Source organism: Nannospalax galili, unplaced genomic scaffold (assembly GCF_000622305.1).
Source record: "Nannospalax galili isolate Female #2095 unplaced genomic scaffold, S.galili_v1.0 scaffold215, whole genome shotgun sequence".
NCBI lineage: Eukaryota > Metazoa > Chordata > Mammalia > Rodentia > Spalacidae > Nannospalax > Nannospalax galili.
In genome coordinates this window covers 3,650,114-3,672,059 of record NW_008338533.1, presented here as the reverse complement: position 1 = coordinate 3,672,059, position 21,946 = coordinate 3,650,114, and the positions used below count along the sequence as shown (strand labels likewise).

Here is a 21,946-nt window from a genome sequence, read left to right as displayed (position 1 = left end):
ACAGACGTGAGCCTACGATAGTCTCAAGACACTCAACATAAAATTAAATACAGCGGGAGCTGTAGAGATGGCTCAGTGGGGAAGAGCACTGACTACTCTTGCTCAAGACCCAGGTTTGGTTCCCAGCATCCAGACAACAACGTAACTCCAGTTCCAGGGAAATCTAATGCCCTTTTCCGACCTTCAAGGGCACTGCAGGACACAGGTGCACTTACACACATGCAGGCAATACACTCATACATATAAAATGAAAGTAGATAAAACATAAGAATCTAGGCTAAAAGGGCCTGTGTGGCTCTGAGGATGATGACCGAGCACATGAAGGGTCTACGTAGAGAAGCCGAGATGAGAGCTCCGGGCAGGAGAACCAGCCACGCAGGCAGAAACTGGTAGGTGGGCAGAGGCCAACTACTTACTAGTTTGCTTGCTTTTTTTTAGGAAAGATAAGCATCCTAGCTGGGCTCCGGAGCCGTGAAGGCATACCTTGTACAGAGTGAATGAGCAAGAAACAGTGCCGAATGCGCTTGGCACTGCCCGTCAGACACGTGGAAATCCTAACGGCACGCTCCGTCCTCATGTGACACTCACCTCTTTCTTGTCTTTGAACTTATCGATTTCCTTCTTTAGAAGCTCCACTCTTTGAAAGGATTCAAGGTTATTCACACTGTACACAAGAACAAAACCATCAGCAAATGAAAAATAATGCTTCGGCAGCTCCACGCCCTCCTGCAGGCCTCGGGTGTCGTACAGGTGCAGCTGTTCCTTCACGCCTCGGTCTGTCTCCACTGAGGCCATGTACACATCTTCCATGGTTTCAGAGTCCTCCATCCCTAGACAGGAAGAACCAAGGCCGTGCTCACCGTGCCCCTGTCCTCGGCAGCCTGGCTTTGGAGGATTCATGTGTACCAATGGGCAATAATCACACTGCATTTACCTGTCTCACTGAAAATGAAAAGTAGTCATTCATCAAAAGCACCATGTCATGTCTTCTCTTTCATTTATTTTTGTGTATGTGTATGAGTGTTTTGTGTATGTGTATGTGTGTTTTGTGTATGTGTATGAGTGTTTTGCCCGCATGTGTACAAGTGCACCACGTGAGTGCAGTGCCCGTGGAGTCTGAAAAAGGGCATCAGATCCCTACCTAGAACTGGTCTTTAGGACAGCTGTTGGCGGCATGTGGGCGCTCTGAACTTCTAGTGCTCCTGCCTCTGCCTTCCAAGCATGTGGGTTACAGGCCTACTCCGTGCCCACAAAGTACTTTCTCAAAGTATTTCTTGGGCCACAGAGACGGCTCAGTGGGTAAAGGCACTTGTGTTACCTGCCTGGTGACCAGAGTTCAATCCCCAGAACCCACTTAAAGGTGGAATGAGAGAACCAACTCCATGAAGATGTCCTTTAACCGCCACATAACGCACTGTAGCACACATGCCCACATATATGTATCATACACGCAATAATTTTTAATTTTTTCCCTTTTTGGTACTTTTAAGACAGTCTCCCTGTAGTCCCTTCTGGCTTGGCGCTCACTATGTAGACCAAGCTGGCCTAAATCTCATAGAGATCTGCCTGCCTCTGCCTCCCAAGTGCTGGGAATAAAGGCATGTGCCACCACACCCAGCATTATTTAAATTTTTATTACTACTTCTGGTAGTTGGTGGAGGTGGCACGCACCTATAATCTCCCAACACCTGGAGGTAGAAACAGGATCAGGTGTTCAAGGTCAACCTTAACTATATAGCAAGTCTGAGGCCAGCCTGGGCTACAGGAAACCTTGTCTCTGACAGGCTGAAGAGATGGCTCAGCAGGTTAGGAGCACTCAACTGTTCTTGGAGAGGACTCAAGTTCCCAGCATCCATCGGGTGGCTCACAACTGCCCGTAACTACAGCTCCAGGGAACCCTATGCCTCTCACACTCCTAATTAAAAATAAAAATGAACTGTGCATGCCTTTAATCCCAGCACTCTGGAGGCTAAGGCAGGTAGATAGATCTCTGTGAATTTGAGGCCAGCCTGGTCTACACTGAGTTCCAGGCCAGCTGGGGCTATAGGGAGACCCTGTCTCAAAAAGACCAAAATAAGACCGGGCATGGGGGCGCACACCTTTAGTCCCAGCACTCGGGAGGCAGAGGCAAGCGAATCTCTGCGAGTTCGAGGCCAGCCTGGTCTACACAGTGAGTTCCAGGACAGCTGGGGCTACAGGGAGACCCTGTCTCAAAAAGACCCAAAAAAGAATAAAATAAATCTTAATTTTTTTTTTTTTTCCTGCGGAACGGTGTGGTGACACACATCTTCAGTCCCAGCACCCGGGAGGCAGAGGTAGGTGGAACTCTGTGAGTTCGAGGCCAGCCTGGTCTACATAGTGAGTTCCAGGTTAACCAAGCTACCCAGCAAGACCTGTCTCAAAAAGAAAAAAAAAAAAAAATCTTCTGGAATTAGGCTTGTCCCTGTAGTGTTAAAGAACTGCCCTAGCCTTGGGTTTACACAATTTTTTTTTTTTTTGTCTTTTTGAGACAGGGTTCCCCTGTAGTCCCAGCTGACCTGAACTCACTATGTAGGCCAGGCTGGCCTTGAACTCACAGAGATCCGCCTGCCTCTGCCTCCTGAGTGTTGGGATTAAAGGTGTGCGCACCACGCCCAGCTCCAATTTTTTTTACTATATAAAAATGATAGTAACAAAAATTTGGTAGTGAATTTACTAGTACCTATCTTTTGAGTATAAGGATCAAGAACCTAACCCTAAGCAGAGTGATGAAGGCTGTGATGTAAGTGCAGCGTCAACAATGAAGTGCTTCCTTTCTTGCCATCTGGGATTGGGAGGAATTGGTCTTCCGTAAAATGCTGGGGTCTATTCAAGAGACTGAGAACTGTAGGTGTACAGCTTGGGCCTAAGCACAAGGCTGGTCCTCAAAACTGTCAAGGAAGATACACCAATCAGAACTTAAACACCTTTGATATGGAGGTGTTTTGGTTTTTTTCTTTTTGAGACAGGGTCTCATCATGGAGCCTTGACACTCCACAAAGACCAAATCCACATAGACCAGGCTGGCCCTGAACTTTGGTGATCCTTCTAACCTCTACCTTCTGGGAGCTAGAATTACAGGTGTGCCACAGGCCTGCAGCCACTCAAAAATATAATCAAGGGGCTGGAGAGACAGCTCAGTGGTTACAAGCATTGGCTGCTCTTGCAGAGGACCCGGGTTCCGTTCCCAGAGGATCTGACGCCTCCTCTGGCCTCCGTAGGCGTAGCATGACATGGGTATATGGGTGCAGGCAAAACATTCATATAAAAATAAGTAATTTTTTCAATTATATTCTTTATTTTTATTTTGTGTATGAGGTGTTTGCCTACATACATGTGTACAGTACCCACAGAGACCAGAAGAGGGGGTCAGATCTCCTGCAACTGGAGTAACAGACCATTGTGAGCCACCATGATGCTGGGAACTGAACCTGGGTCCTCCCCAAGAGTTTCAAGTGCTCTTAACGGCTGAGCAATAAGTAGCATGACATGGGTATATGGGTGCAGGCAAAACATTCATATAAAAATAATTTTTTCAATTATATTCTTTATTTTTATTTTGTGTATGAGGTGTTTGCCTACATACATGTGTACAGTACCCACAGAGACCAGAAGAGGGGGTCAGATCTCCTGCAACTGGAGTAACAGACCATTGTGAGCCACCATGATGCTGGGAACTGAACCTGGGTCCTCCCCAAGAGTTTCAAGTGCTCTTAACGGCTGAGCAATCTCTCCAGCTCTCTCAAGAATATAATCTTAAGAAAACCTTGCTTTTGACTTTAAAAAGGTAAGGGGGAGATGGTAAAGGAATTCTGAAATCAAAGAGTTTGAGATGCTGGCATAGGCCTTATTATGAACACTCAATATAGATGAAAATTTGAGACAGTGCTAGGTTGGACCCAGGGCCTCACATATGCTAGGCGAGTCCCTCTTACCACTGACCTACATCCCCAGGCTTCTAAATACATAAATTTAACTAAAAGTGCTACATATTATTTGGGGGAGCTACTAGAGAAATAAGGTCAAAAGAATGATTCATAAAAGGTAAAAATGAGGGGCTGGAGAGATGGCTCAGTAATTAAGAGCACTGACTGCTCTTGCAGAGGACCCGAGTTCTGTTCCTAGCACCCACATGGCAGCTAAACACCGTCCCAAACTCCAGTTCCAGGGATCCAAAGGCTTCTTCTCACCTCTATGGACACTGCACAACACAGGTGCACTTACACACTTGCAGGCAATACACTCATACACATAAAAAAATATAGAAATGTGCTCTAAGATTCCCACTGAAAGAAGTGCTTTGCAGTAAATGCAAACACATTTACTATCTGTTACATTAACCTCAGTTCATTTTAACCACTGTACTCTTTACCAAAGCCGTGACCTCATTAAAGCCAGAAGCCTGTCTTCCTCACTGAAGACGGCCAGCACAGCGGTAGGTGATCCACCATATCTCAGCACCGCGGGGATAATGGAGACCCCGAGGCACCGGACGGTACTGCAGAGGCAGCCGTTCCACTTCGTTTCTTGTCACGTCTACGCAGCAGGACCGAAGAACGACGTCTCTCAGTGTGGCGAGTGATGATGACTCCAAGTCTGCCCGTCACGGAAACATACAGTGCACCGCATAGACCTACTGTTCTATCTGTCTGCTGTCTGCTTCCTGACTGGTTTCAACGGAAACACACAGTGCACCGCGTAGACCTACTGTTCCTATCTGTCTGCTGTCTGCTTCCTGACTGGTTTCAACGGAAACACACAGTGCACCGCGTAGACCTACTGTTCCTATCTGTCTGCTGTTTGCTTCCTGACTGGTTTCAACGGAAACACACAGTGCACCGCGTAGACCTACTGTTCTATCTGTCTGCTGTTTGCTTTCTGACTGGTTTCAACGGAAACTCACAGTGCACCGCGTAGACCTACTGTTCTATCTGTCTGCTGTTTGCTTTCTGACTGGTTTCAACGGAAACTCACAGTGCACCGCGTAGACCTACTGTTCTATCTGTCTGCTGTTTGCTTTCTGACTGGTTTCAACGGAAACTCACAGTGCACCGCGTAGACCTACTGTTCTATCTGTCTGCTGTTTGCTTTCTGACTGGTTTCAACGGAAACTCACAGTGCACCGCGTAGACCTACTGTTCTATCTGTCTGCTGTTTGCTTTCTGACTGGTTTCAACGGAAACACACAGTGCACCGCGTAGACCTACTGTTCTATCTGTCTGCTGTTTGCTTTCTGACTGGTTTCAACGGAAACTCACAGTGCACCGCGTAGACCTACTGTTCTATCTGTCTGCTGTTTGCTTTCTGACTGGTTTCAACGGAAACACACAGTGCACCGCGTAGACCTACTGTTCTATCTGTCTGCTGTTTGCTTTCTGACTGGTTTCAACGGAAACACACAGTGCACCGCGTAGTCCTACTGTTCTATCTGTCTGCTGTCTGCTTCCTGACTGGTTTCAACGGAAACACACAGTGCACCGCGTAGACCTACTGTTCCTATCTGTCTGCTGTTTGCTTCCTGACTGGTTTCAACGGAAACACACAGTGCACCGCGTAGTCCTTCTGTTCCTATCTGTCTGCTGTTTGCTTCCTGACTGGTTTCAACGGAAACACACAGTGCACCGCGTAGACCTACTGTTCTATCTGTCTGCTGTTTGCTTTCTGACTGGTTTCAACGGAAACACACAGTGCACCGCGTAGTCCTTCTGTTCCTATCTGTCTGCTGTTTGCTTTCTGACTGGTTTCAACGGAAACACACAGTGCACCGCGTAGACCTACTGTTCCTATCTGTCTGCTGTCTGCTTCCTGACTGGTTTCAACGGAAACACACAGTGCACCGCGTAGACCTACTGTTCTATCTGTCTGCTGTCTGCTTTCTGACTGGTTTCAACCTGTAGTGAGGACTGCTGAATCTCAACAAAAGCAAGATGTTCCTCCTGTGTGCCTCACTACTGCACCACCTCAGTGCAGCGTGGCCAACCAGAGCCTCCACCTGGTCCCAGGACCCAGAAACAGAAAAACCATCTTACCAACAGTGTGATTCCCGTAAAGGAGCTGCTCCAAAATCGCAGTCTTCCCCACGGACAACAACCCGCAAACAACGACCTTGCAGCCCTTTCCCATCTTCTCAGAATGGCTCTGTGGGGAGAATATAAGCTCTTAAAAACTGCACAAGCTGAAATACAATTTCTTCCTATGTTTAAACTGAATCAGTAATACAGGAAAATTTCAAACATTACAAAGGACACAGTATAAATCAATCCTTCCAAACTCTATGCCAAGGCTATTAGCTCCCTTAGGACAAGCTCACACATCTTCATGTAATCCCTGCAGACAGAAGGCAGAGGCAGGACGGACTTCAACCTCATAGTGAGCTCAAGAGCAGACAGAATGCTGACAGCCGGGCATGGCTGCTCAGGCAATAATAACCCTAGCACCAGAGACAGGGATGAAGCATGGAGACAGGAGGATTGCCATGAGTCAAGACCCTGTCTCAAAAGACTAAAAAAGGGAACACCTCAATATATTTGCACATGATTTTAACATTTTATGTGTGTTTGGCCTGCATGTTAGTGCACCATGTATGTGCCTGTTTCCCACAAAGACCAGAAGGCCTTGGAACCCCTCGAACTGGATAAGGATGGGTATTGGCAGCAATGTGGCTGCTGGGAACTGAACCCAGGTCCTCTGGAAGACCAGTAAGTGCTCTCAACCACTGAGCCATCTCTCTAGCACACTGTACACATGATCTATCATCTGAAGAATATTTCAATACTGAGTCTGTCAGAATCCAATAGCATCACGGAAGAGACTGACCACTCAATATTTACCTTGAAAACCAAACATTCAAATAAAGATCTGAAAAGACATGAAGGTAAAACTTCTGTATCGTGAATGGACCCTTTTGTTCAAAGCACTGCCGCCACTCCTGGCACAGCGGAAGGGGTGGATTTGGGGAGTCACGTGGCACTTAGGTCACTCTCTGAAAGCTTGTTTGGCAGGTCTAGCAGGGAGGCACATCTACTTGTATACCCTTGAAGACCTGTTCTCTGCACCCTTACATAAACATTACCATCACCTCAACAAAAAGCCTGGCTCTTAAATTTAGTTTTTAAGAGTGGACCCAAACTTGGAGGACATTTTTCCCCCAGATGTCTCTTATAATTGTCTACCTTCTGGCACTGTGCTGGTCAGGCCCCACCCATGATTTTATTCAAAATGGTTTCTCCAGCCTCAATTGGGGAAGTACAAGTTTGGCTCCACCCTAATCTTCACAGACCATCCAGCTTTCACCCCTAGTTCTGGAACATCTCATTCACCCAAGGTCACATGTCCTTCCCAATCTCCACTGTGTGCTGTGGAGACGGTGTGCTTGCCTTTCAGAGCTTTGCTAGGTCAGTTCTCAAGCATACCCACATTCATTATCTTTTTGGATGGCATACCAAATTGAGATTCCTAAGGGAATGAGAGCAGGGGCCCAGGTCACAGGACGCAAGGTAAGAGGATTTGCTAGGGTTAATTAAAAGTCAATCCTGCCAATTATATTCATCTTGTAAGTCATCCCTACAGTCCTCCTCTATCACAGAAGGTCATCCTTGGGCAGCTTCAGGAGGGACACACATGGAACAGCGAAGGAGGAAGGGGTCAACTGCCTAGCCAGCCAGATCAGCTGAATCAACCCTGGTGATCAATGGGGTGACAGATGTGGTGGCCAGGTAGCCCTCACATCCAATACTTTTTTGGAAAAATGGATAATGCTAGAAAAATTGCCCAAACACCTTAAACAAGAAGAAGGGATTCTCTCTCCTAGATCCCCAACTTACATCCAAAGAAGAGCCAAGTCAGGGAACATTTTCTTCTGTTCTCCTCAAGCCTTTGTTTTTCCAGAGGCGAAATATCAGAAGCCAACACAGAAAACTGACATTTAAAAATCCAGATTTCACTGGGTATGGCGGCACATGCCTTTAATCCCAGCACTTGGGAGGTAGAGGCAGATGGATCTGTGAGTTCAAGGCCAGCCTGGTTTACACACTGAGTTCCAGGCCATCTGGGGCTACAGGGAGACCTTGTCTCAGACCAAAATAATAATAATGACAATAATAATAATTAATAAATAAAAATCCAAATTTCAGCCAGGCATGGTAGTACACTCCTTTTAAACCCCAGTACTCACAAGGCAGAGACAGGCAATTTTGTTAGAGGCCAGCCTGGCCTACATAGTGAGTTCCAGGCCAGATGAGGCTACAGGGAGACTGAAAAAAAAGAAAAAAAAGAAAGAAAAAATTCAGCCCAGCCCTTGAAAGGCAGAGGTAGGTGGATCGCTATAAAATTTGAGGCCAGCCTGGTCTACATAGGGAATTCCAGCCCAGCTGGGGCTACAGGGAGACCCTGTCTCAAAATAAATAAATAAAATTAAATACAATACAGCAAAGAGCATCAGGGTCCAGGGAGCTGGCTCAGTCAGTCAAGGGCTTGCAAGCAGTGTGAGGACATCAACTTTATCCCAGAATGCAAAACAAGGAGATGGTGGTGTGCACCTGTGCTTGTGCTGGGGCGTGAGCACCGGCTTGTCCTTGGGCTCACTAGCCAACCAGCCTGCTGAGCCTAATTGGAGAGTCCCAAGCCAAAGAGAGATCCCAACTCCAAAATACCAAGGTGGATGACATCTGTGGAACACACACCCAAGGTTGAACCCTGGCCTCCACAGGCATAAGTGTGGCATCCATGTAGCACCAGCTGGGTAGAGCTTCTACGCTGTATTTACTTACCTAAATGTATTTGACACATACCTATCCATATATAAAAATGTTTTAAATAGGTTTTATGGGGCTGGGGATTTAGCTCAGTGGTAGAGCACTTGCCTAGCAAGCACAAGGCCCTGGGTTCGGTCCTCAGCTCCCAAAGGGGGGGGACGAAATAACAAAGGGTTTTGTAAATAATTTCTCATGTAATATATAGTAAGCAGATTCCAGCTTACCATTTTTTAAAAATATTTTATTATTTTGTATGTATGAGTGTATTGCCTGCATGTATGTGAGTGCACCCACGTTGTGCAATGCCTGAGGAGATCAGAAGAGGGCATCGGATCCCCTGGAATTAGAGTTATGGACCGTTGTTAGCTGCCATGTGGGTGCTGAGAACTGAACCCAGGTCCTCTGCAAGAGCAGCCAGTGCGCTTAACCGCTGAGCCATCTCTCCAGTCCCTAGCTTACCACTCTTTAATTCATTTAACAAATACTTGTGACCTTACATAATGCCAAATTTTAGGGACAAACTAAAGGGCAAAACCAGAAATGAGCCCTAAGGAGCCCCCAAACCAACTGGAAACATGAACACATCCTGTTGAACTAACTGAGAAACTGCAATTTGAGAAATAAAACATTAAAACCATTAAGTCAGCAGTGATTATGCACACTGCCCAAATCATCTTTCCAAATGACTCCTTGTGAGTCAATCATCCTCAACTCATTTTTCTCACGCCTCACAGGATCCACCAGTAAGTTCTGTTATCTCTCCCTCTGAAATACATCCAGGTGGGACCCATGCTGCACCAACCTCCTTTTCCAGCTCTACAGAGGTGTCCCAAGGAAGTCCCCATTCAAATACCAGGAACCTGAGTACTCAAAGAGTTCTGCAGGTGTGACTGAATTAACCTGAGATGAAGATGGGGTGTGATCACAAGTGCTTTCATGACCAGTGTTTGAAAGGGAAGAGGGAAGGTACAGGACAGGAAGCAGTGGCAGCCAAGGGACACAGGCAGCCTTGAGAGCTGGGGTGTTCCCTACAGACACCTTGATTTTAGCCTAGTGAAATTTCTGATGTACAAACTAGGAAGTGCTAAATGTCTGTTTTGATCCATTCAATGTGTTGTAATGGAGGCCAGGCCTGGTGAGTGGCCCGACTCTCAGCACTGGAGAAAGGATTCTTGAAAATCTGAAGCCAGCCCAGGCTACACAGCAAATTCCAGGCCAGCCAAGACCACATGGCAAAAAAAATAAAATGAAAAACTTATCTCTAACGAAGCTTCTTCTCCTTGCTGTAAGGGAGACCACTAGAACCTTCTTCCTGGTCTACTTTTCTCTTCCCTAATTTTAATCTCAAATCCGCAATCCAAGTCATGGTTTTAAAATGAAACCAAGCCCAGAACCTCAGGGCTTTCCTGTCCCTTCTCTGTCTTAACCCTCTGCTCCGACCAAACTCCTGACCCCAACCTACAACCTTCAGGTTTTGCTGTTGTTCCCGTTGAGTTTGTGTGCTGGGGTCTGATCCCTCAGCCTCTCCCATGCTAAGCACATGCCTTGACCTTTGAACTACGCTCCACGCTTGAAGCTTATCCTCCAGCGCGACCTCAAGAAACCTTATCCTGAACACTCCATCTAGAACGGCAAGTTCACCATGTATTCCTAGAGAGAGCTGATTAGTGAAGCCTGCACCCCACCCGGCCTGCACCCCAACCAGCCTGCACCCCCACCTGGTGTGCACCCCATCCCCCACCCGGCCTGCACCCCATCCAGCCTGCACCCCCACCCGGCCTGCACCCCACCTGGTGTGCACCCCATCCTGCCTACACCCCACCCGGCCTGCACCCGCTGCGCGGGCTGCCCTGTTCTCCGTGACCCAGGACTCAGTGCACACGCTCGGGTGCAGACAGACGGCCGGGCCGGGGCAAGAGTCGGGGCAGCTCCCCAGGCTCCCGCCCCGGCCCCCCAGGTCGCTGACAAAGGTCTGAGCGGAAGCACGCGCCAGCTCCGCACTAAATTCGTGTTTATTCCAACCCACTGCATAGCAGCGGACACTCGTCCCAGCAAGTAACGGCCGCCTCCACCCACGCCCGGGCTTCCGACGCCCGCAGCTCCGCGCTCCCAGGTCCAGAGGAGCAGCGGGCGGGAACACCCACCTGACAGCGTAGGGTCCGAACCTGTCCGCGGACGCCGCTCTGCAGCCCGCACGGCCAGGCAGCGAACTCCACATCAGGCACCCGGGTGCTGGGGACGGGACATCCGGTAGCGACGACCAATCCATGCTGGGCTCCGCCCACCAGCCTGGAAGTCAGAACTACATGTCCCATGAGGCTCCGGGAGGCCTCCTCACCCTACCGGAAGGAGGCTCTCCGACGTGGGGGAGGAGCCACAAAGGGGATTGTGGGAGAAAGGCTTCTTCCTTTCCGTCTGACGGCGGCCATCAGGTAGGCAGGGCGTGAGGCTTCGTGCCTCCATCCGTCGCGAATCCCGCTCGTACAGAGCCATCCGGCCCTAGCGGCCCTGCGGCATCGGAGGGTCGGGCGCGCGCGGGCGTCCTGTCAGGATGCGGGGCGGCCGGGGCGCGGCGACACGGCCATCGGGACGGTCTGGGGCGAGATGATGGCGGCGGGACCGGGTCCGGGCCCGGGCCTGGGCCTGGGGGAGGCGCGGGGCGGAGGACGGAGGCCGGGCGGGGAGGTCGAGGCCGGGTCCTCGAGTTGGCGGCGGCGAGCCCAGGGGCCGTGCGCGTGTCCGTCCGGCCGCGGCGGCTCCAGCGTGCTCCGTCCCCAGGTGAGCCGACATGGGTGCCTACAAGTACATCCAGGAGCTGTGGAGGAAGAAGCAGTCGGACGTGATGCGCTTCCTGCTGCGGGTGCGCTGCTGGCAATACCGGCAGCTGTCGGCGCTGCACCGGGCGCCCCGCCCCACCCGGCCGGACAAAGCGCGCAGGCTGGGCTACAAGGCCAAGCAAGGTAGGAGGGTCGCCGTGACGCTGCGGCCCCGCGTGCAGTGCGGCATAGGTTCCTCCCCAGTGCAGTGCAGCGACCCCCAGGTGCAGCTCCGCGTGGTTGCACGAACGTGCGGCTGAGGTAGTGGGTGGCCCCGCACGCTATTGTCTGAGCCCTGGCGGAGGGATGCGCCTTCCCGTGTGATTGGCAGGAAGCAGGGGAAAGCGTGGCGTGGGTCTCATCACTGTGGGCGCTTTGTGTTGTGGATAGGTTACGTCATATACAGGATTCGTGTTCGCCGCGGTGGCCGCAAGCGCCCTGTTCCTAAGGGTGCAACCTACGGCAAGCCTGTCCATCACGGTGTCAACCAGCTCAAGTTCGCCCGGAGCCTTCAGTCTGTGGCCGAGGTAAGTGTTCGGAGGACCGGTGTTGAGCACCTTGGGGGCGGGGAGACACCTTGTTTTTCCCCGTGTGCAAGGGGAGTAGTGGGCTGCGGTGTTTTTTGAATGTGGATATGTCATGTGTCCATGTGAGTGCCCTCTTGTACAGTGCTGGGGGAGGACAGGAGGCCTTGGAGTGGAGCTCAGGATGTTTAACCACCATGTGGCTGCTGGGATTTGAGCCCGGGTCCTCTGTGAGAGCAGTCAGTGCTCTTAACTGCTGAGCAGCTCTCTCCGGCCCCAGTTTTGAGATTTCTTTTTTTTGATTTAGCCTTGGCAAAGAGCAGTTACTGTCAGGGAGCCAGTGTCACTGAACTGAGGATGTGCTGCTTGTTCTTGAGGAGCAGACTTGCCGTGTCGCAATGCTTAGGTTGCTAATCTGTCAGCAGTTGAGGTTTCTTACGCATGCCAGGCTGTGTTCTGTTGTAGTAGGCCCTGGGCATGATCCTGTTACTGAAGGGATGGGGGGACCCCTGTGAGCAGTAGGGGAGGCTGACCTTCCCCGGTTTTTCCTATTCCAGGAGAGAGCTGGACGCCACTGTGGGGCCTTGAGAGTCCTGAACTCTTACTGGGTTGGCGAAGACTCCACATACAAGTTCTTTGAGGTTATCCTCATCGATCCATTCCACAAAGCGATCAGGAGAAATCCTGACACCCAGTGGATCACCAGACCAGTCCACAAGCACAGGGAGATGCGTGGGCTGACATCTGCAGGCCGTAAGAGCCGTGGCCTTGGAAAGGGCCACAAGTTCCACCACACTATTGGTGGTTCTCGCCGCGCAGCCTGGAGGCGGCGCAACACTCTGCAGCTCCACCGTTACCGCTAATACAAGTCGTGTTTGTAAAATTCATACCCAATAAACAACTTAGGACAGTCACGTCTGCTTAAAGGTGTTATTTGTCTGTTAAAATTAGTCTCAGATCATTTCATGAGTGCTTTGTGGAATTATAGCAGTTAAGGTGCAATAATGTTGAAGGCGAGTGATGGTGTGTCTCGTTTCTAATCAGAACTGCTGTGGTTCGGTTTTCTTACTAGGAGTTACATGTGCTGTGTTGACATGCTGTGAGGTGTCGTAGATGTAAAATATAGAGTGCTGAACTAGCCTGTAGACTTGCTTGGTGCATGTGGTAGCAGTGCAGTGTTCTGGCTTCAAGTGGCTGCTTGCTGGGAGTTTGACAAGTACAAAGTTAGGGTTGGATTTTGCTTAGAAATGCATAGGCATGAGATGCTTTCCCAGCCTGTGTCGTGATACTGGTAGGGAGGTGAGATCAACTGCCACCTATGTGAAACATTGAGTCCAGTTTTCCATTTGTCCAGCTGCTGCCTCTGAAAGTAGTTTCAAAAATGCCACTGTTAAGAACCAGGTGAGGTGAACTTGTAAGAAGTCTCTCCCAAATAAATTTGGGTTAACTTACAGTTGGCCAAGTCTTCACAGTACCATCGTTGTACGTGGGGGGTCTAGAGGCTGGGCTTGGTGGTGTCACTGAGTTGGAGCTGATGGAGCGTGAATGTGAGGCGAGATCACTCATTCAGGTTGGAATGGCCCTGAATGAGATTGGACATTGTGTAAATTGTTTCCCTGAGGTTTGCAGACTAGCAAGGAATGCCCTCCCTGGTGGGATTTAGTGAGTGCCAAGGGAGTTCATAGAAAATTTTGATCTGAATAGTTTGTGACCATTGAGAAACCCTCTAGTGACATCACAAGTAAAGATGGGTCTAAGATCAGTTAGTTCATCTTGAGTCCGTTCACTGTATTCACAGCTGTAAGGATAGGAAAGTCAGTTGGTGGCAGGATTTCACTCTGCAGTGTGACTGTACATACCGTCTGCAGTTCCCCATCCCTGGTCACACAGTTGAGTCTGCTGCCGCATTGTTTGTGTCTTGTCTGGTACACTACTGTTCCCAGAGTGAATCTGAGAATGGAAAATTATAAAAGGAATTTTCCTTAGTACAAACCCATGTTTGCGGTCTTAAAAGCAGATAGCACGATTTCAAAATCTAATGTTTTCCTTAAATTGACTTTTCTCTTGGAATTTTGAAGGGGTGAATTGATTTCCAGAAAATAACCTGTAGCAGGTCTTGAGACCTAAATAAAATTTCTATTCAACAAAAATTGTGTGTAGAGGTTGTTCAACTAAAATAAATGTGTTAAACAAGTGGACCTTATGTTATTTTTTACAGTTCTGATGCGCTATGAAGCAATCTGCAAAAAAAGTAATGGTAGAAATAGCCAGTATAAGAGGAAAATGTGATACTTGGGAATTTTCTGTCACTTTTTTACATTTCAAGATCCAGAAAAGCAAAACGCTTGGGGCTGGCGCTGCAGCTGTGATCTAACTTAATATGAACGAGGCGGGGGGTTCAGTCCTCAGCATTGCACAAAGACCTTTTAAAGACCTTACCAAGCTACTGTGGTAAGAAGAGAGCTCCGGATAAAGGTCTGACTCCATTGCACCCTCCAGGATATCCTGGAGGGCTAGCCGGAGGGATCCTGCTAAACAAATGGCCCTCTGTCCACTGGGTCTCTCCAGCTTCTCATCAGAATCCCTTCCTTGCAGAACTTTTTCCCTAGAGAATTGAAAACCTGTTACCCTGCAGCGGAGATTGGCCTTGAACTCACACTCCCTGTGTCTACCTCCCCAGGGCTGACATCACTGCTCCTGGCCTTTTCTTTTTTTGTGTGTGCTTGTAGACCAGGCCGGCCCCTTACCTCCTGAGGCCTGGGATTAAAAGTGCTCCACCGTGCCCAGCTTCCTGGCTGGTTTGACTGACTTACGGAGACAGTCTTAAGGTGTAGCTTTGGGCTTCGAACGTTTGTCTCAGCTTCCTGCTTGCTGAGGTCACAGCATCGCCATGCCCAGCCTTTGAATTTTTAGAAAGACAGCACTTGGGTCTCAGACCTGTAAGATGTACATACAGAGGTTGGTCTTGTTTTACAGATGGAAGATGCATGTGGTTAAACTGCTCAAGACCACACACATTTTATTGTATAGCTAGGTGTGCACACCTGTCATCCTAGTACTTGGGAGGTGGGAGGCAATTGTTTCCATTGGAGGTGGAACCACCCTACGCCCCACCAGCAATGTTTAAGGGGATTTTTATCCCCCACTCTGGCTAACATCAGATTTTGGGATCTCTTCCCATTCTGTTGGTGAAAGATGGTACTAGGTAGGTTTGCACTTTGGAGTGTGTGTACCTAAGCTCTTCCCACTGGCATACACAAACTTCCCAGCCCATCATACATTTAGGTAGAGGCCATACGAGCTCTTATTCTTGCCAGTGCAATGGGAGAAAGAACATACTCCTTTTTCACACTGGAAGCCTACGTCCAGAGAACAGATCCTGTCAGACTGCGGGTGAGAAATGAGAGCTCACTGCGTTGATACTGTGATTGCTGTGTGTGTATGTGTGTGTGTGTGTGTGTGATCAAGCCCGAGGCCTTGAGCAGGCTAGGCAAGTTCACTTTCCCAGTACTTGCTTCTGTGGAATTGGAGGTTGGTTTTGTTTTTGTGTCAGCATGGGAGGTCGGAAGGTCAGAGTCAATTCACCCTCTTCCAGGAGCACTGCCTGTAAGCTTCCAGGCTGTTCTACATGTCTCCAACCTCACCCAAGGAGTGTGGGATTGCAGATGTGCTCTGCAGCATCTGATTTTTATGTGGTTTCAGGTGCTGAAACTTAGGTCCTCAGGTGTCCTTAAGCAAGTACTTTCACCTGCTGAACCATCTCCCGCACCCGTTTGTTTTGGTCTTTTTGAGTCATAATCTTCAATTCATCCAGGCTGGCCTCAAACTCAAATTCTGTCTCTGCTTCTGAATGCTGGGATCAAATGCGTACAGAGCCACTCTGGGTCCTTTGTCCATTTTCCTGTCAAGAGAACCCTTTAAAACTGAAATTAAATTTAATTTTAAACTTTAAATTTCCTCAAGTTTCCCTAAAATCCTTTTTCCCGATGGTTCTTTCTTCCTTTCTTTTCTTTCTCTCTCCCCTTTTATTTCTTTCGTCTGTTCTTTATTTTGAGGCAGGGTCTTTTGTAGCCAGGGCTGGTCTAGAACTTCCTGTATGGCCCTGGCCTTGAACACCGATCCCCACGCCTCCACCTCCCCTGCTGGATTGCGAACATGCTCCACCATGCCCAGCTGACGCCATATTGTTGAACATTTGCTACTGGATCATTTCTCATCATTTTTCTGCTCTAGTTTCTTTCCCACTTGTAAGCTCTAACTCCATCTCTCAGTTCTGAAATCCCTAAATGTTAATCCCAGAGGCAGAGGCAGGCGGATCTCTGTGAGTTCAAGGCCAGCCTAATCTACATAGTGAGTTCCAGGCCACCTGGAGCTACAGGGAGACCCTGTCTAAAAAAGACCAAAAAAGAAAAAAAAATCATGGTAGAGTAGATGAGGTTATAATCTTCAAATGTCAGTGGCTTAAGATGGTGAAAAGGTTAGCTGGTAGTGCCAGCCTGTAATCCCAGCACTTGGGAGGTGGAGGCAGGCAAGTCAGGACTTCAAGGTCATCCTTGGCTACCTAAGTTTGAGGCCAGCCTGGGCTACATGAAACTCAGTCTCCTAAAAAACCAGAAAAATAAAAGATAAAGCTTTTTTTTCTTTTTTCTAAAAAATCTGTTGGCATGGGGTATATAGGTGTGTGTACACAATGTAGAGGAGCAGGTGCCCCTGCAAGCACATGGAGGGGACATCCTGCTGTCTTCCTCCTCTTGCCCTTGAGACGGGGTCTCTCACTGAGCCTGGAGCTCAGCGTTGTTTTCAGCTAGTCTGGCTGGCCAGTAGATCCTTCTGCCTCCACAACCCCCTCCACAGGTTAGAGGTGCACAGGCCTCCGCCAGTGAGAACTGGAATCCATGTCCTGCTTTTGCAGCAAGCACTCTTACCCAGTGAGCCATTTCCCCAGCTTAGGGTCTGTTTCTTGCTCATACTGTATGTTTACTGAGGACTGGTTATGGTCTCAGTCCAGACAGCAGGCTGCTGGAGTCACTATTGTCCAGATCATTGCAGTGCCGGGGCCGGAAAATAAAGCATGGTGGTACACACCCTGAGCTTATACAGAACTGACTGTCTGAAGCAAGTCCCCCAGCTGGGCCTCAGTTCGTAAATGACATCTCAGCCTGGAAGGAGAGACCTGAATCTGTCCCGAGTGTCCACTGGCCCATTGGTGCCCTGTCTTTTTTTTCGGTCTTTCTGAGACAGGGTCTCCCTGTAGCCTGAACCACCCAGCTGACTTGGAACTAACTATGTAGACCAGGCTGGCCTCAAACTCACAGAGATCCTCCTGCCTCTGCCTCCAGGGTGCTGGGATTAAAGGTGTGCTGAACTTCCCTGACATAGAATAGTTTGATTAAAAACAAACAAGGTGGGAGTGGCTGGAGAGATAGCTCAGCATTTAAGAACACTGACTGCTCTCTTGTAGAGAGCCAGGGTTTGGATCCTACTACCCACATGGTAACTAACAAATGTCTATAACTTCAGGGGATCTGACGCCCTCTTCTGGCCCCCATGGGCACTGCACACATATGGTACTCTTACATATATGCTGACAGAATACTTTTACACATAAAATAAAAGCAAATAAATAAAACAAACATGGTGCTGCACACCTTTAGTTGCAGCACTTGGGAGGCAGAGGCAGGCAGATCTCTGAGTTCAAAGTCAGCCTGGTCTACATAGCACTTTCCAGACCACCAGGGCTTGTAGTGAGACTGTCTCAAAACAACAGCAACACAGCAACTGTCTCAAAACAACAGCGTGCACACACACACACACACCACCAAGACAGGGCTGGAGAGATGGCTCGGGTTAAAAGCACTTGCTGCCCTTGCAGAGGACCAAGGTTCTATTTCTAGCACCCACACGGCAGCTCACAATACCTGCAATTCCAGTTCCAGGAATCTAATGCCCACTTCTGGCCTCCGGTGGCACCGGGTGTACACATGGTACACATTCATACATGCAGGCAAAACAGAAAATAGACATAAGTAAATGTTTTTTAAATTTTATTTTATTTTGTGTATGAGCATTAGGCTTGCATGTGTATATGTGCACCCGTGTCATGCAATGCCCGCGGAGGACAGAAGAGGGCCTTGGACCCCACCCCAAACTGGAGTTATGGATGATGGATGGTTGTTAGCCTGTTATGTGAGTGCTGAGATTTGAACCCAGGTCTTCTGCAAGAACAGCCAGTGCCCTTAACCATCGAGACATCTCTCCAGCCCCAGAATAAATCTTCAGCAAACAAACAAGGCTTTAACTTTCCATTGGCTTCGGTTTGGCCTCTGTCTTTTGTCAAACTGTGAGACATGGAACTGGTTTTATAAGTACTCTTCACTCAGGAAAGAGACAGTTCTTTACATTTGTTCTAGAAAAGTCAAATGAGTAAGGGTGTGTGTGGCCACAAGCACGTTTTGCCCAATAACCGCCCCGCAGAGAATGACCCACCGTGACAGTTTACCCAGCAATCGTCTCTCCCCCTGTCATCACTCTCCTGGTTCCCTGGTTAGACCAGCAAACTGCTCCCAGATTTTAATTATTGATGCTGCAACAAACATTGCCGATGTGCATGTAGTTTCCACAAAGGAGAAATAAACTGGAAATTAGAGGTTGTAAGTAGGAAACGCTGATCACACTTCCTGGAAACATTCCGCTGTAAGCTGGCCATACTGGAGTCCCACTGTACTACCAGCACTTGGGGGGCTGAAGCAAGATCGCTGTGAGCTCCAGCCCAACCTGGACTATACAGTACGACCCTGTCTCAGCCCCACCCCCCCAAAAAAAGAGTACTATGACGGCATTGTAGTTGATCTGTGCCTACATTTCATAAAGCACTGAAAGCTTCTGGATGAAGTGAGCGGACTGACTGAAGTTCACTTTCCAGTCTTGGTCGAGGGCACCGCATTCCTCCAGAACTGGCCAGATCCCTTCATTTAACCGGCATGCTCTGGACACCTGAACTTGCTCGCAGATCTCAGCGTCATTTGGAGAGGTTCATTACTGGGCAGTGCTATTGGGTTTAGAACTAACAGGTGAGTTGTGTAATTATCAGTCATGTGATCATTCCTAAGAGTGCAAACATACTATTTAGGTTCCAGAAGTTGGTCATTAAGTTCATAAGTTTCACTCATCAGAAAGGAAACATGAAAAACTAACCACCCACATTAAAAACTTCTATTCGTCAGCCCCCAGTTGGAGTCTGCAGGTGGGTCCATCACAGTCAATCCAACACTGACAGTGTACATACCATCAACACCCTGGTTACGATGAAAACGTTTTCAGTGTTCTGCCCAGATCCCCACCGTACTAATTCTCTGGTTAATGTTTTGTTTTTCATGTGTTGGTGTTTAACGCAGGGGCTTGCTATGTAGCCCAGGTTAGGCCTGAACTGACAATCATCCTGGGCCTCCCAAGTGCTGGGATTATAGGCATGTGCCTTTGCATCGACTTGTTAATGCTTGGTTTGTGTGTGCTTAGCAGATTTTTAAAAATATTTTAAATGTTTGAGTGTATTGCCTGCATGTATGTAAGTGCACCTATGTGCAATACCCAAGGAGATCAGAAGAGGGCGTTGGATCCCCTGGAGTTACAGTTGTTAGCTGCCATGTGGGTGCTGGGCATTGAACCCAGGTTCTCTGCAAGAACAATCAGTGCTCTTAACCATTGAACCATCTCTCCGGCCCTGCTTAGCAGATTTTGACAATGTTTTTCCTTTCTCTTTTGGGGGATAGGGGAGAAAATGGGGTGGTGTTGAAACAGAATCTCACTATCTTGCTTGGTGTGGACTTGAACTTACTATGTAGTCCAGGCTTACCTGTAACCCAGGATCAGCTTGCCTCAGCCTCCTGAGTACTGGGGTTACAGGTGTTGGCCACCACGCCCAGCTTCTTCTTGCCATGCTGGGCCAAATTATATTTGTAGTGCTACTGTTGCCTTTCACAATAGTAAAAGGGGTCATTGTAACCACCTAAGAGGTTTTCTTTTTTGCTTTGCCTATGGCTGGATTCAGTGCATATTAGTGAGATCAAGGAGAGGTGGAGAGGGTGGGGGAGGGGAGAGGGAGAGGAAGAGAGCTTCAGGACACAGAAGGCTTGGCTCCCAAATCCATCCTTTCACTCTCAGCCAACCAGGGTGTTCAGAAACATCATAAGTGGCCAGTTGCTCCACTTTCTACAACTGGGAACTGGGCAGAGACAAGCTTGTTCCGGAGTCTTTGCCTGGTGACTGGATGCTTGTTAGTCAGCTGCGTCTGCCTATGGCTTTTGAAGTTTTTTTTGTGAATTGACTGGTAAATTTTGAGAAGAGAAGTAGGTTAGACCCTCTCTAAGTTTTGACTAAGGGTGATTGGAAAGCAATGTGTACAGCGCTAAAAGTTCACTACCAAAGTCAGGGGTGAGCACATACATGGCAGGGTTTGCAAAGGACTTAAACATTTCAAAAATCAAACTCAGCAAGACTGTCCTGTAATCCTAACACTTGGAAGTTGAATGGGAGGGTTGCTGTGAGTTCCAGGCAAACCTGGGCTACATCATGAATTTGAGGTCAGCCTGGGCTACAGAGTGAGACCCTGTTTAAAAAAAAGGAGGAAGGGGGGAAGGAAGGGAGAAATAGAGCTCAATAAAATGGGCCTCAACAAAAAAATTCCATCAAGAAATTCTAGTCATTTTTCCACTAATTGCTATATTGAACCATATTTAGAAATCCCTGTCTTTTTAAAAAATGTCTATGAGTTTTGCCTGCATGTATGTAAGTGCACTTGTGTCGTGCAGTGCCTGAGGAGGTCAGAAGAGGGTGCCAGATCCCTTGGAACTGGAGTTACAGACAGTTGTTAGCTGCATGTAGGTGCTGGGAACCAAATCTAGATCCTCTGCAAGATCAGCCAATGCTCTTAACTGCTGAGCTATCCCTCTAGTCCTGGTCCCCTTAACTTTGTCCATACCTTCGGCTTTGAAACCTATGAACTTGAAAGGTTACAAAACGAGCAGTAAGAGTTGCCCTCAGTGAACATTGAGATGGGGACGGTCCATGGCCTGGGTCCGTTAATAATAATGAAGATGGAAGAAGAGCCGAGAGCCAGCAAGGTAGAAGAGGATGCACCACAGGATCACATGCAGCCTGCGGAGGGAGAGGGAGTGTCACATGCTGCCCCCAGGGTGCCCGGCAGGAAACAGCCCTGCCCAGACCTGGATTCTAGTCTAGACCTGCATTGGACCCTATAGCACTGTCAGTCCCTAACTCTGTGTTGTGTTAAGTCACAGTTTCTGATCATTTCTTGAAATAGAAAAACATGTTCCATCTTGTTCTGCTGTCCTTATCTACTGCCCACCCCCCATCCCCCACCCCCCACAGATAACCCTTTGTCTCTGTAAGCCTGACATGATGGTGACATTAGGCAATGCTTGGAGTCATTTCTGGTTTCACACGGGAACATGGGGTTTTGTTGCTGAAGTCTAGTGAGTAGAAGTTGGTGGACACTGCTAAGCACCCTGCAGTGTGTTGGGCCTGGTGGTGCAGGCCTGTCATTCCAGCACTCAGGCTGAGGCTGGAGGAGTGCAAGTTCCAGGCCAGCCTGGGCTACATAGTGAGACCCTGTTTCAGAACAACAAACTACATATTACATGCTACTACATACATGACAGCTCCCCACAACAAATAACCGCAGTTCAGAAGTGACAAGAGAAGCCTGCTCTCTGCAGCTGTGTGTAATACTTGGGGCTAGGGAGTGAGCGCATACATGTCGGGAATCCCTGCATCTGCTCCGCTCAGTCCATATTTCTTTTCTTTATTTAAACCTTTT

The 21,946-nt window shown here is 48.6% G+C and overlaps 2 protein-coding genes across 5 annotated transcripts in view; one reads left to right on the top strand and one right to left on the bottom strand.

Moving 5' to 3' along the window:
* Nkiras1 (NFKB inhibitor interacting Ras like 1) overlaps positions 1 to 11,024 on the bottom strand; it is a 14,189-nt gene extending 3,165 nt beyond the window's left edge. Inside the window, exons 1-4 of one of the 4 annotated variants that reach the window (XM_008833152.2) lie at positions 10,916 to 11,024; positions 6,048 to 6,156; positions 749 to 830; positions 589 to 664 (exon numbers count right to left, since the gene is read on the bottom strand). In XM_008833152.2, the coding sequence (XP_008831374.1) occupies positions 589 to 664; positions 749 to 830; positions 6,048 to 6,141 (252 nt within the window). In that variant the 5' untranslated portion in view covers positions 6,142 to 6,156; positions 10,916 to 11,024. Of the gene's footprint in view, positions 1 to 588; positions 943 to 6,047; positions 6,157 to 10,915 lie in introns of those variants that run through there. The other 3 variants (XM_008833151.2, XM_029563531.1, XM_029563530.1) reach the window with 3 other exon arrangements.
* Positions 11,025 to 11,114: 90 nt separating this feature from the next.
* Rpl15 (ribosomal protein L15) lies at positions 11,115 to 13,551 on the top strand. Its single transcript, XM_008833150.2, has 4 exons — positions 11,115 to 11,203; positions 11,550 to 11,731; positions 11,978 to 12,114; positions 12,669 to 13,551. Exons 2-4 carry the CDS (start codon positions 11,560 to 11,562, stop codon positions 12,972 to 12,974), a joined length of 615 nt encoding a protein of 204 aa, XP_008831372.1. The 5' UTR covers positions 11,115 to 11,203; positions 11,550 to 11,559; the 3' UTR covers positions 12,975 to 13,551.
* The last annotated feature ends 8,395 nt before the right edge of the window (positions 13,552 to 21,946 follow it).